Below are 13,326 nucleotides of genomic sequence, written 5' to 3' on the forward strand. Positions count from 1 at the left end.
TCAGAGGCAGGAGATGGGGGATATGAGGAATTGCAAACATGTAGTAGTCCTCTACAGAGTACAAGAAGTAAGGTTAGCAAGGTTTCAATTCCACAAAGAGAGTGAGTGGTTCCCGAGGGAAATGCTTATTAAGTAGTAGAACAGGCTAGCCTATGGAGTTGGAAATGAGAAGTTCTCAGGTACCTATTCTCATCATATGGGTAGGGAAATTGAGGCCCAGAGAGAACAGAACTACCCAAGGTCATACAACTAGTAAGTGACAGCCCCAGGACTGGAGAATCCAGGTCTCCCACCAAGTGTTGCGCTGGACATACAAAGACAAAAAACAAAAAAAAGGAAACTACTTGTCCTCAAGGCAAGTTAAACAGCCCAGTAAATAGAGTGTAGAGTTGATGTCAGGAAGACCTGAGTTCAAATCCTAACTGACACTTACTAGTTTATGACTTACCTTGGGCATTATAAGATCACAGAGCTAGGGCTAGAAAAGGGCTGAGAAGCCACCTAATCCAGTTCCTTCATTTTACATATGAGGAAACTGAGTCTGAGAGAAATTAAGTGATTTTCTTGATTTGAACCCAGAACTTCTGACTCCAAATCCAGCACAATTTTCATTCTATCCCCAAAGTGACTTCACCTGTCTGAGCCTCAGTACTCCATCTATTAAATGGGATCGGTAATACTTGTAGTACCTACCTCACAGGATGGTTGTGTGGCTGAAAACAGACTGAATCTGCCAAGGGATTTGTGAGCCACAGTAAAGGGCTGTGAAAGCATCACTGTGATTCTTTCTAATCTGTAGAATGGGGATCCTACCCCAGCATAAATAATTAAAAAGCATACCCACAAGATTGTTGTTATTACACCTTACCACAGACACTAATTCTGAGCTCTGTGACCCAAGGCAAGTCTCAACCATTACATATATATATGTATATATATGTCATATATATAATTACAGATTATTATAATATTATTAATTTACAATGTAATCTATGTGAAGGAATTTTCAAACTTTAAAGTACTTTAAAAGTCACCTTAACAAGCACTCATCAAGTGCCAACTGTGTGCTAGGCACTGTGTTAAGCCCTGGGAGAACAATGCCAATCAGCCAATAAATAAGCAATTTTTAAATGCTTCCTATGTGTCAGGCATTGTTCTAAGCATGGGGAATACAAAGAAAGGTGAAAGATGGTCCCTACTCTCAAGACGTTGATTGAGTAGGGGAATTAATAATAAAGATTAAACTTAAAAGTGTGTTATGTGTTTTGGGACAGGTGGTTGTTAAACATTTATGGTATACCCCTGGAAATAACTTTGAGAAAATTGGAAAGGTGTTTGGTAGAAATTACATTTAGAGCTGCCTCTTACACCATATGCTGCAATGAGATCAAGATGGAAAAGCTTCTCATAAAATATTTAAAAGGGGACAGAATCAGATATCATGTCACAAATAGTTACAGGAGATTTAATCAAATAAGCTATAGAGGAAACCATAAAAGATAAGTTAGATTATTTCAATTAAATGAAATACAAAAGTGTTTGCACAAAAAAAACACAATTTAGGAAAAGAAGGGAAGAAAGCATTCAAATGAAAAAAAAAGTTTGCATAAAATATCTCATATAAGGGTGTCATATCCAAGATAAATAGGGAGCTAACACAAATATAAAGCACCAAAAACTCTTCCCCAATGGATAAGTTACTGTGAAAGGGAATGAACAAATAGATCTTAATTGAAGACTTGAAAATTAACAACCATGTAAAAATATTCTGACTCACTGATTTTAAGAGAATTAGAAGAGAAATGCAAATTAAAACAACTCTTCCCATCCTGCATCCCATGCCTCCTCCGCAAAGACCATGATTTCTACCTCCTCTCCATCAGAAACTTGGATTTTGTTCCCAGGTCTCCTGACTCTGATAACTGAGCTTTTATCTTACCTTTCTGGGGTTCAGGTCTCCACACCATCATCTGGCTCACTCTGTGCCACATTACTACACAATTTTCTCTCGTACCACCCCTGTTTTCTATCTCCCCTTTATGTGTAGCCTTACTCCATCAGAATGTAAGTTTCTTGACAGCTGAAACTGTCTTGCTTGCCTTTACTTATTTAGTCAGCACTTAGTATGTATTAAGTGTTCAACAGAAACTCTGTCTTGGAGGTTTTATCTTATTCACATCAGCTTAACAAAGATGGCAAAAGATTCTTAATCTTTGAGAGGCTGTGGAAAGTCAAATATACTCATACACTGTTGGTGGAGCTGTGAATTGTTCCAATCACTTTGGAAGCAATTTGGAGATATGCTAAGGTTATAACTAAAGTGTCCCTATTCTTTCACCCAGAGATCCTCCTACTAAGCATATATGACAAGGAAGGGCCCACATACATCAAAATATCTACAGCAACATTGAACTAAATACAAAGTTCACAGCGATTAGTGAAAAACTAAACAAATTGTAATAGAGGAATATAATGGAATATTACTGCTCAGTAGCAGAGAAATCTGATCCATTCCTAGGTAATGTCTGAGAGATAAGTAGGCAGATTGAGGAGATGGAAGGAGGCTTGGCGCATCTTCTTCCAAAGCAATTAGCCTTGACTAAGTATACTGTCCACCCCCTCCCCCCATGTTCATTTCTAGCCAGTTCCAATAAATTCAGCAACCTCTGAGTGAAGGACAGAGAACAGAAGAGAAAATCAGCTTTCTCTTTCCCTCCCTTCCCAGAATTACTTGAGAAAGAGAGAAAGAAAGAGGAGGGAAGGGAAGGAGGGAGGAGGGAGAGAGACAGAGAGACGGACATAGAGACAGGCAGTGAGAGAAGAGAGAGGAGAGAGAAAGGAAGAAAGACGGGGTGGGGGGAGTGGAGAGACAGAACACAAGATCTGAAATCAGCAGGCATGGGTTCAAGTTCTGACTGGGCCATTGATTTGTTGTGTGACTTTCAGGAAGTCCCTCTTCCCTCTGGACTTTAGTTTCTGTCACTTTGTATTAAGTGGGGTTACAGTAGGTCTTTCCCAGGTAGGTGGTGCTACAGTGGATAAAATGTTGGGCCCTGAAGTCAGGAAGACCTGAGTTCAAATTTGGCCTTAGAGACTTTATTAGCTGTGTTACCCTGGATAAGTCTTAACCTCCGTCTTCCTCAGTTTCTTAAGCTACAAAATGAGGATAACAGCACCTATTTCCCAGGGTTGTTGTGAAGTTTAGCACAGTGCCTGTGGGAGATACTTAATAGATGCTCATTCCCCCTTTCCTTCCCTGCTCTTAATCCATGGCGAGGGCTCTGTGGGTTGGGGTGCTATGCCCTCTTGGGTGCCACCTCCCCAGATGCTGGGGGAGCAGATGCCCAGCCTGGGTATTAAGCTATTTCCAAATGCAGCCCTGCCCACGCAGCAAGGAAGGAACATCTTGAAATATACAAGACACATATGTGTTTCCTGGGGAAGAGGGAGGTGTTTTATAATAAAAACAGGAATGCATGCGTGGCTTTGGAGCACGAGCTCTGCTTGTCAGGAAAAGATGGTTCCCATCCCTCAATGGGAAGGAACAATATGGGTCCCAGATGGGTGCTGAGTGGCAGCGTTATCTGAAAGATGGAGTGGGAGACAAATGAAGCCTGAGACAGTATGGCTGAAATGTGGGCAAACAGCCTAGAAGGCAGAGCTTGGGGAACCCCAGGAGGGAAGGGGGGTATCCCTGCTGGGCACTCAGAAAGCTGCCTGCCTCCTCACACACACCCACTCCATGACAGGGGCGTTCTCTATAAAAAGCTGTGCCCTGCCCACATACCTCTGGGGGCATCAGCAAAGTTGGGCAACCTTTCTTAGGAGGGAGGGAGGGAGCTCCTTGATGGAGGTCTTTGAGCCCCAGCAAAGTGGCCACTTGTTGGTAATGAAGTTAGAGGGGATTATATTTCAGGTATGGCTTGGATGAGATGCCTCTGAAGTAACTTCCAGCATCTAGGTTTCCTGATCTTAAAAGTCTCCCAGATCTTCCCTGTGCTATGAGTAAACCACTAGGACTCTGAATAATGGTAGGAGGATCATGGATCCCAGTCTACACCCTTTCCCCCCTGACATTGTGCAGAATGGAGGCAGTCTAAATGTCTGAGATTCAGAATTAAGCAAGGGCATTGACATCTCCTGAACACTGGAAAGGATGCTATACACACACACACACACATACACACAAAGACACGCGCGCACACATGCACACACACCTTGCTTTGTGAATGGCCAAAGAGAACCAAGGCTGAATTGGCACCGAATAGAAGGAATTGTCTTCTATGTTTCATGGCCCTGCTTCTCCTGGCTCTCCTACCTGTCCAAATGCTGCTCCTGGTTCTCATTTGCTGGATCATCCCCTACAACTCCCCCCTAACTATGGACGTCCCCCAAAGTCCCCTCCCCCATCCTCTTTTCTCTTTTATCTCCAGTGCTGACATCAGCTTTGGAAGATTATCCCCAGCCCCTCTCATTTTCCTGATGTTCAGGCTAACTGCTTATAACAGGTATCAAGAAGACTTTTGAACAGGTATAGGTTAGGCTCCATGGACTCTGAAATCTTTTTAAAAGCTGAGATTTTGTGACTAGATGACCCAGGATCCTTGAGGTCCTTGCTTGCTCTGGGTTTTACAATAATAAGTGCTGCAATTCAGACAATTTAACACTGAAATATTCTACCTTTATTTTTATACATGGAAAAAACCATATTTTTCTAATTGGGGATCTCAAGCATTAATCCCATCCTCAGATCATAGGAGCTGTCCATCCAGAATGGACCTCCCCACCTACACAGAGGCAGGGGTCTACAGCAAACTCAAGGTTTTTAAAGTCTGAATTGAATCACATGAAGAGCCCAGAGTGAGCAAATACTCTGAGACTGGCAAAAGGGAGCAATGAGGCAGTCTGAGGGCAAATACTGTGACTCTGGAGACGGGGAGGAAAAGGCAGAATTTGCACACCACAGGAAGTGACTTTGATTTCTAGCAAAATTCTAAAATGCATCCAAAGGGTTTTTACTGAACATCTGGAAAAGGAAAAAAAACGGAATGTTGCCACCAAGGACAGGCTAGGTTGCACAGCAGCCTGGTGCTGATTCACACTACTGGGGGAGGATCTCTATTTGAAAAGAACTGCTAGGAAGCCTGGAGAACAGTTTGGCAGAAAATAGTCTAGAGGCTGACATCTTAGTTCTGTCTTGGGTCCCAACCTGTCATGTCATTGATCTGACAAATTCCCAGTGTGTAAACTCCCTCCACTGATGCAGGTCACAACTCTTCTGGTACTTGAGTCTTCAAAAGTTGTCTAGGGGCACCGAGAGTTCAGGTGATCTGACAATGACCATGTCACTGGCAGGGACCAGACACAAGGCCTGCAGCCAGGTGCTCCTGGCACCACGGTTGGCTTGCCAATTATTACCCCACATTGCCTCTGACTGCCTCACCCATCATAAGAAATTTCAAATGAATGAACAGTCTAAGGATTTAGGTAGCAACATCATTAGAGAAGACAGATAATAATGCAAGGTCATATGTATGTACATAGGGATGTATACATACATATATATCTATATAAATATATATGTATAAAACTATGGATGGGAAGGAATCATTGCAAGATATAGAGGAAAGTAGAAAGGGCAAAACAGATCATTTTGATTATGCAAAATTAAAAAGCTTTAGCACAGACAACATCAATGTGCCTAGAATAAGAAGAAAAGCTATGGAATGGGGGGGATGGCTTTGCATCAAAAAATTCTCATGTCTGATATGCAAAATCTATGCTGAATTAACACAAATATTTAAGACTAAAAAATCATCCCCCAACATACAAGTGGTCAAAGGCTCTAAAGTTTTCAAAAGAAGGAAAGCAAACTTTATTATGAAAAGATGCTCCAGATTATTATAGAAATGTAATTAAAACAATTTCATACCTCCTAAACAGGCAAAATGGTAAAAGACAGAAATAGTATTGAAGGGACTCAGTAACACTGTGGATGGAGCTATGAACTGGTCCAACCATTCTGGAAAATAACTAGGAATTACATGAGAAAAGCCACTGTACTGTTCTTATCTTTTGATCTTGTAAACTGGGTTTATAACTCAAGGAAGTAAAAAGCAGAGAGAAAGGTCCTCTATCTACCAAATGATTCATGACAGTTACTTGTAGCAACAAAAAGCTGGAAGCAGATGATGTGCCCAACGACTGAAGGAGAGCCCAACAAATCATGATTTGTGAATATGGCGGAACAGTGCCACAGAAGGAATGACAGATATCAAGAACTTAGAGACACTCAGCTTTGAGGACTCATAGGAACTTAGGCAAAATAAAGCAGAACCACCCAAACAATAAACAAACTTATGGCAATAACACAGCTACTAAGTATATCTGTTCACGTTAGAACTCAGGTCCTTCTGCCTCCAGGCCTGGCCCTCTATGCACTATGGCATCATCCATATGAAGAAAAACTGTCTAACCATTAGAACTTCCACAAGTAAATGTGCTGTGTTAGCTGATAATAAGAATTCCTATCATTGTGGGTCTTTGAGGAGCCACGGAGGATCCATTTTCAGAACTACATGATTTCTGGGATCCTTCTCAGTTTTGATTCTATTTTCCTATGAGTGACATGGTGAGGATTTGCTAGGCATGTGATTTTTCCTGGGTAACAGAGAGGAGTGAGTCCCTGGAGGAAGAGACATCCATCCTGCAGCACTCGGGACAAGGTGTCAGAGGCAGGCAGGACAAGCAGCTGCCTCTCTGTGCTGAGCCACTTAGAGAGGGGGGTCCCCTCTCCCAGGACCCGAGTCTGTCCTCAGCTCTGGGGGTGCAAAGGGGATGGCTCTGACCTCCCACCACTGACCCAGTCAAAATCTCCCCAGTAAGTTGGGAATGGGCCACTGCTGTGTGTGAGTACAGTGTCCACAAGTGGATACACTGGTCTGTGTCCTCATCAAAATGAGCAGTGTGCTTCTGACAAGAGACGTGATCTTACAAGCACTATTAGAGATCACCTGGTCCATCTCCATTGGGCAAGTGAGAAAATTTGACCTGCCCAAGGTCACACAGAGGCAGGCGGGAGTGATGGAAGGATGAAGGCTGGGGGAGTGGCTGGTCAGTGCTTCCCTAGTCAGACAAGCTTGGGAGACAAGTCTCCCACTACAGTCAGGACCCTTGACTCCAAAGCAGAGGAGACAGTGTATGCCAGATGTAGGGAGAGCTTGGGACAAGAAGGGAAACCATGTTTTCCAGGAATGCCCAGAGAATCACCAAGTGCCCATCACACAAAGGTCTCCAGCCCAAGCGGGTATCCTCAACAAGACAGATGATAATCACGAGGGGTGGCATCAGTACTGGCAGAGGGAGCAGCCCATGGATGTGCCCACGTCTTACCTGGAAGACTTTTCCTGATGGTTACAAAGGCAAAGACTAGGGAATGTTTGCAGAGCCCCGTGGCCTCAGCGCCTGGCAGTCAGACAGAGGATGGAGGCACCCCCACCCAGCTCTGCCTCAGCCTCCCCTCAGAGCTCTTCCTTAGGATGCCTGTTCTGATAGGGCACCCTCGGGGCGAGAAGGGCATCACTCGCCGGCAGAAAGCAGACACAGAAAAGGAATGTAGTAACAGATTTCATTAGGAAGCAGGCATGGCAGGCATAGTGTGTAGCAGAGGTTGTTAGAAGCTTTCCTGGGTGCTGGAGCCACAGGCTTTCCTGTACAAGTTCCTATAGATCTTGTCCATGCTGTTCTCAAAGTTGCCTCGATGGGACTTTCCTTTATATGCTGCTGCTCGGTTGGACCAGTACTCGCCATTATCCAAGTGGACCAAGGGACGTGGCCTATATACGGAACTGCCAAAAGAAGGTTAACACAAAGGCTGAAGTCAGTGATTGTGAAAGATAAGCATTCATTCATTCCGCAACCCCAGGGAATGTCTCTTAGGCAGCTAGGTGGTGCCCATGGATTCAAGGAAGACAGATCAAGGCCGGCCTCTGGCACTGACAGCCGCATGACTCTGGACAAGTCACTTCACTGCTCCCAGCCTCAGTTCCCTCATCTGTAAAGTGGGGGTGACAATAACAGCACCTTCATCCCAGGGTAATTGTGAGGATCAAAGGAGACAATATTTGTGATGTGCTTTGTAAACCTTAGTCATAGAAATGTCATCATCATTATTATTAATTACTGGGTACCAAGCACTGGGCTGGATACTGAGAGACAAAGTGCGGGGGACAAGGTCCAAGGCCAGAGAGCTATCATAGGTAATCACAGAGGAGCAAACCCAGTGCTCAGAGAGGACAGAAGAGGGCAGCCCATCCCCTTCCTGGCCTGGAGGACCAGGGGAGGCTGACTGAGGATCAGGGACAGAGCCTCCTTCACGTTTCCCTGGGACTGCTGAGAGGGCCCAGCCTTGGCAGGTGACTCTGCCTCTGAATGCCTGCTGACCGTGGCCCTACCCCAAGACAGTTGTGAATCTCCTCTAGTATTAAAGACACCAACCAATCTATCAGCATTTCTTGAGCATCTCAGAGTCTAAGGGCCTAGGCATGAAATGAGCCAAGATCACTCTGCTCTCCAGGGCTTTTAAGCTGACTGAGGTGAAACAAGACGACACTCAGGGCAATCAGAAACCCCTGGCTTGGGGGTCAGAGAACCCCAGCCCTGTCCCTGATTGGCTGTGCAATCTTGGGTAGGTCTTCCCCCTTCCTGTGGCTCAGATTCTTCCTGGGTTGGACCAGGGCATCTGTAAGGGCCCTCCCAGCTCTCCCACCCATGACCCTAATGTGCATAAGGCCATCAGAGAGAGATAGGGGCCGAGTGAGCTGCTGAGCCCCAGTGCAGGAGCTCAGAAGAGATGGGCTCAGTAAGGGCTGGTGGGGTCAAGGAGGGCTTTGGGAAGGAGGCCCTGAAGGATGAGGGGGGTCATATCCCTTAGGACAGAGAGCTAGAGGGCCTTCAGTCATCATCCACACTGCATCCTCTACTTGGAGGCTCAGAAGCTAACAAGATAGCCCCAGGCCACACGGGCAGGAGGCGGAGGAAACTTTGGGAAAGGCTCTCAGACTCCAGCCCAGGCATTCCTCATGGCCTTACTGGATCCAATGGCCTTTGCTCAGGCCTGATCTCTGTCCGTCCCCCTCTCATGGTGGCTGTTCTCTTGTCCCTGAGCCCTCCTGACTCTCTTTCTGACCTCTCTTTGCTGCATCATCCTCCACATCCACCCCACCCCCCACCTCCCCATCTCAGGGATCACTCCCTAACTCATCTCTCACTGCTGCTTCTGCCCCCTTCCTGTCATCTCTTCTGGGTTTGCTTTTATGAAACATCTATCATTTCCCCAATAGAGTATAAGCTTCTGCAAGGCAGGATTTCCACTTTTTTTTTCTGTTCATCTCCAGTACCTGGTACATAGTGGGCTCTTAACAAATGCTTGTTGAATGAATAATAGGAGACAACAGAGAGGAGTAGAAAAAGCATGGTTCCCAAGGCTGGGTGCCAGGACTCTACAGCCTCAGGAAGGCAGGAGACAGCCCTGAAAGTGGGACAGCGAGAGGTGCCAAAGGACTTGTACAGTGGAGAGGAAGATGGTCAGGAGGTGTGGAGGGGAGTGATTGAACCTTATTTTCATCAGAATTGGCTCAAAGTGGGAATAACATGCCACATGATTGAATAAAGAAATCTATCTTACCCTACAGGAAAGTAGGAAAGGAAGGGGGTAAGAGAAAGGGAGTGGGGAGGTTAATAGAAGGGGAAGATGGATTGGGGGAGGCAGTAATCAGAAGCAAAACACTTTCGATGAGGGACAGAGTAGAAAGAGAGTGAAGGATAAATAAGGAGAAAAATAGGGCGGAGGAAAATACACAGTAATCATAAATGTGAAAAAATGTTTACGGCAAGTTTTTCTGATAAAGGCATCACTCATTGCTCAAACATGTAGAGAACTGAGTCAGTTTCATAAGAATACAAGCCATTCCCCAGTTGATAGATTGTCAAAGGACATGAACAGGCAGTTTTCAGACAAAGGAATCAAAACTATATAGTGATATGAAAAAATGCTCTAAATCACAAGTGATTAGAGAAATGCAAATTAAAAGAACTTTGAGACACCACACCACACCTACCAGATTGGCTAACATGACAAAAAGGGAAAATGACAAGTGCTATAGGGGATATGGGAAAATGGAGATCAATGCACAATTGGTGAAGTTGTGAACTGATAGAACCATTCTGGAGAGAAATTTAGAAACTATGCCCAAAGGGTTTTAAAAATATGCATATACTTTGACGCAGAAAACACCACTACTAGGTCTGTATCCCAAGGAGATTTTTAAAAAACCGGGTGGGGGGGGGGAAGGACATATATATGTATAAAAAATTTTATGCCAGCTCTTTTTTGTGGTGGCAAAGAATTAGAAACTGAGGGAATGCCCATCAACTGGGGAATGACTGAACAAGTTGTGGTATATGGTTATTATGGAATACTACTGTGCTATAAGTAATGAGGAACAGAATGCTTTCAGAAAAACCCAGAAAGATTTATATGAACAGATGCAAAGTGAAGTGAGTAGAACCAGAAGAATACAATATTGTTCAATAACTGTAATACTGTAGTAGATATACTGTAGGATGATCAACTGTGAATGCCTTAGCTATTCTCAGAAATACAGTGATCCAAGACAATTCTGAAGGACTTCTAATGAAATGTGCGCTCCACCTCCAGAGAAAGAACTGATGGTGTCGATGCAGATAGAAACATTTTTTAACATTCTTTGTTTTTCTTGTGTTCATGGAGGGGGGTGTCTGTTTTCTTTTACAACATGATTAATATGGAAATAGGTTTTGTGTGACTGCACATGTATAACCTATCTATATCAAATTGCTTGCCTTCTTAATAAGGGGGCAGGGACTGAATTTGGAACTTAAAATTTGAAAAACAATGTTAAAAATTATTTTTACATGGAACTGGGAAAAATAGAATATTAAATATCTCAAAAATAAAGAAATGGGACAGTGAGAAATGTTGGATGTCTCAGATGACACTCATCAGCTCAAAGATTCATAGCATGTATATTCCACCAAGAAGTCGGTAATGAAAGTCTTTTTACGCCAGTTTATAGATGAGGAAACTGAAGTGAAGTGACTAGTTAGGAAGCTATTATAGGAGTTGCTGAGCTTCTACATGAGGGGACCGCATAAGTCTGAAGGTACAAAAACACATTTTTGACGCTGCAGGCTTCCATTATATGAATAATCCGGGGCTGGAGGCACAGCTGGGCAGTTCCTTGTCCAGAGTGCTGACTGGCCCAAACATGAGCTGAGTGGAATGAGAAGTCATTGATTCGAAAGATTAAAAGGATTCTGTGAGGAGCCAGGCCTCTGGGAGGGGCTTCCTCCCAGCACAACCTGGTCATTAGGCACTCCAAGGCTCTGGGTTTATACGCACTCACCCCACCGGACATAATTCCCTCTGATTTGAAGCAGACAGTCACCGAGGGCTATTTCCCCTTACAGCACAAGAAGGCAGAGGGGTTGGAGCCCCCAGGCTCAGGGCCTGAAGTGGGTCAATCTGCTATTTGGCAGGAGTGTAAGTCTTAGCTCTTAGCCAGCTGTCATTAGCGTCTTGTAAAACCTCTTTGCAATTTAATGGTCTAATTAAAAATTGACAGCGGCTGCAGTCGGGTCTCTATCTCCGGAGGCCATAATCAATGAGACTTCAAAGTTGTCTCCACTTTCCCTTTGTGAAACTTCCACTAAGTCGGCTCATAGGATCCCAGGGAGCTCAGGGCTAATCAGTTCAGCTCCTTCATTTACTAAGGAGGCACCTGGCTCCCACTGGTTCATGGACTCCCTCCAAGGTCGAAAGGGCAGCAAGAACAGCCCGAGAATTTCCTCAGCTTAGGGCAGTTACAGAAGCACAAATTTAGACCTGGTAGGGCCTTCTGAGCTCCTTTGGCCTAGGGTAGTCTGTACCTCCCAGGTGCCCTGGGTCCTTTGGGCAATCGGGTGAGGCCTGTTGGCCCTTCTCAGAAATGCTTCTAAATGCAGACAAGATGTAAGATTACACAGGGAACATACGATTTTAAACATCTGATTTTAAAGGTCATGGGTCCCCGAGGTAAAACCTCCAGATCCAACCCAATGTTTGAGGAAGATGAGAACAGGGAGGTTGAGTCACTAGCCCAGGTCACACAGAGAGTAAGTAAAAAAGGCAGGCTTTTCCAAATCCTTTTGGAGCAGCTGGAGGACCTGGGGGCATCTGGATCAAGATTTTTGTTTTATAGTTGAGAAAAGACAAGTAAAGCCTCCCCTGAGCCTTTCTCAGGGCTCCCTGAGAAACTGAGAAGAACGGGAGAGGAACTGTAGGTGCAGGGGAGGGAAAAAGAGGGAAGAGGATGAGGTGTGTAAGCTGAGGCTCTGCCGCAGGTCACCGATGCAGTGGGGAAAGGCTGCCTCTACTTTCCTTGGACACAGTGCGACAGGGTACAAAAGCCATTGGTTTTAGAGTCAGAGGACCTGGCCTCAAATTTCAACTCTGACACGTACAGTCAATAAGCATTTATTAGATACCTACTACGTGCCAGGCACTGTTCTAAGGCCTGCGATACAAAAAGAGGCAAAAGATAGTTCCTGACCTCAAAGAGGTCCCGCTGTAGTAGGGGAGAGAACATGAAAACAAGTCATATACAGGATAAATAAGAAAATCAGAGGGACCAGGAAAGGCTTTTTTTGTAGAGGGTGGGATTTTGGTTGGGACTTAAGAAAAGACAGCAAGTGGAGTGGAGGAGGAGGAGTGTTGGGGATATGGGATACTGCCAAAGAAAATGTCCAGAGCTGAGAGTGTCTGCTTCCAAGAACAGCCAGGAGGCCAGCTGCACTGGATGGGAATAAGGTGTAAGGAGGCTACAAAGGGAGGAGAGAGAAAGTCTTTGAATGGCAAGCAAAGGATTTCGTATTTGATTTGCATTTTTGTATTTGATCCTAGAGGTGCTAGGAAGCCAGGGGAATTTAATGAGTGGCCTAATTGGACCTGTGCTTCAGGGAAGTGCCTTTGGTGGTTGAAAAGATAATGGACTGAGTGGAGACTCAAGGCAGGCAGACCTCCAGGCTACAGCAATGGTCCAGGTGTGAAGGAGGAGGCCTGCACCAGGGTCAGAGTCAGGGTCAGGAGAGAAGGGGTGTGGAGAGATGCTACAAAGGCAAAATCGATTGGCCTTGGCAACAGGGTGTATTGGGGTGCATGAGAGATAGAGAGGGGCCAGGATGACTTCTGGATCATGAGCCTGAGGGACTGGGAGGATGGTCTTGCTCTCTACAGTGGCTGGGAAATCA

The 13,326-nt window shown here is 44.9% G+C and overlaps 1 protein-coding gene across 4 annotated transcripts in view; it reads right to left on the reverse strand.

The window, feature by feature from the left end:
• Positions 1 to 7,613: 7,613 nt before the first annotated feature.
• SPATA6 (spermatogenesis associated 6) overlaps positions 7,614 to 13,326 on the reverse strand; it is a 134,088-nt gene continuing 128,375 nt past the window's right edge. For all 4 annotated transcript variants that reach the window (XM_072649370.1, XM_072649369.1, XM_072649368.1 and 1 more), the window contains one exon: positions 7,614 to 7,847. Coding sequence is in view for 3 of the 4 variants with exons in the window: in XM_072649368.1 (XP_072505469.1) it covers positions 7,673 to 7,847 (175 nt within the window). In the remaining variant the exon portion in view is untranslated. The remainder of the gene's footprint in view (positions 7,848 to 13,326) is intronic.

The sequence above is a fragment of the Notamacropus eugenii genome, chromosome 2, assembly GCF_028372415.1.
Source record: "Notamacropus eugenii isolate mMacEug1 chromosome 2, mMacEug1.pri_v2, whole genome shotgun sequence".
Classification (NCBI taxonomy): Eukaryota; Metazoa; Chordata; class Mammalia; order Diprotodontia; family Macropodidae; genus Notamacropus; species Notamacropus eugenii.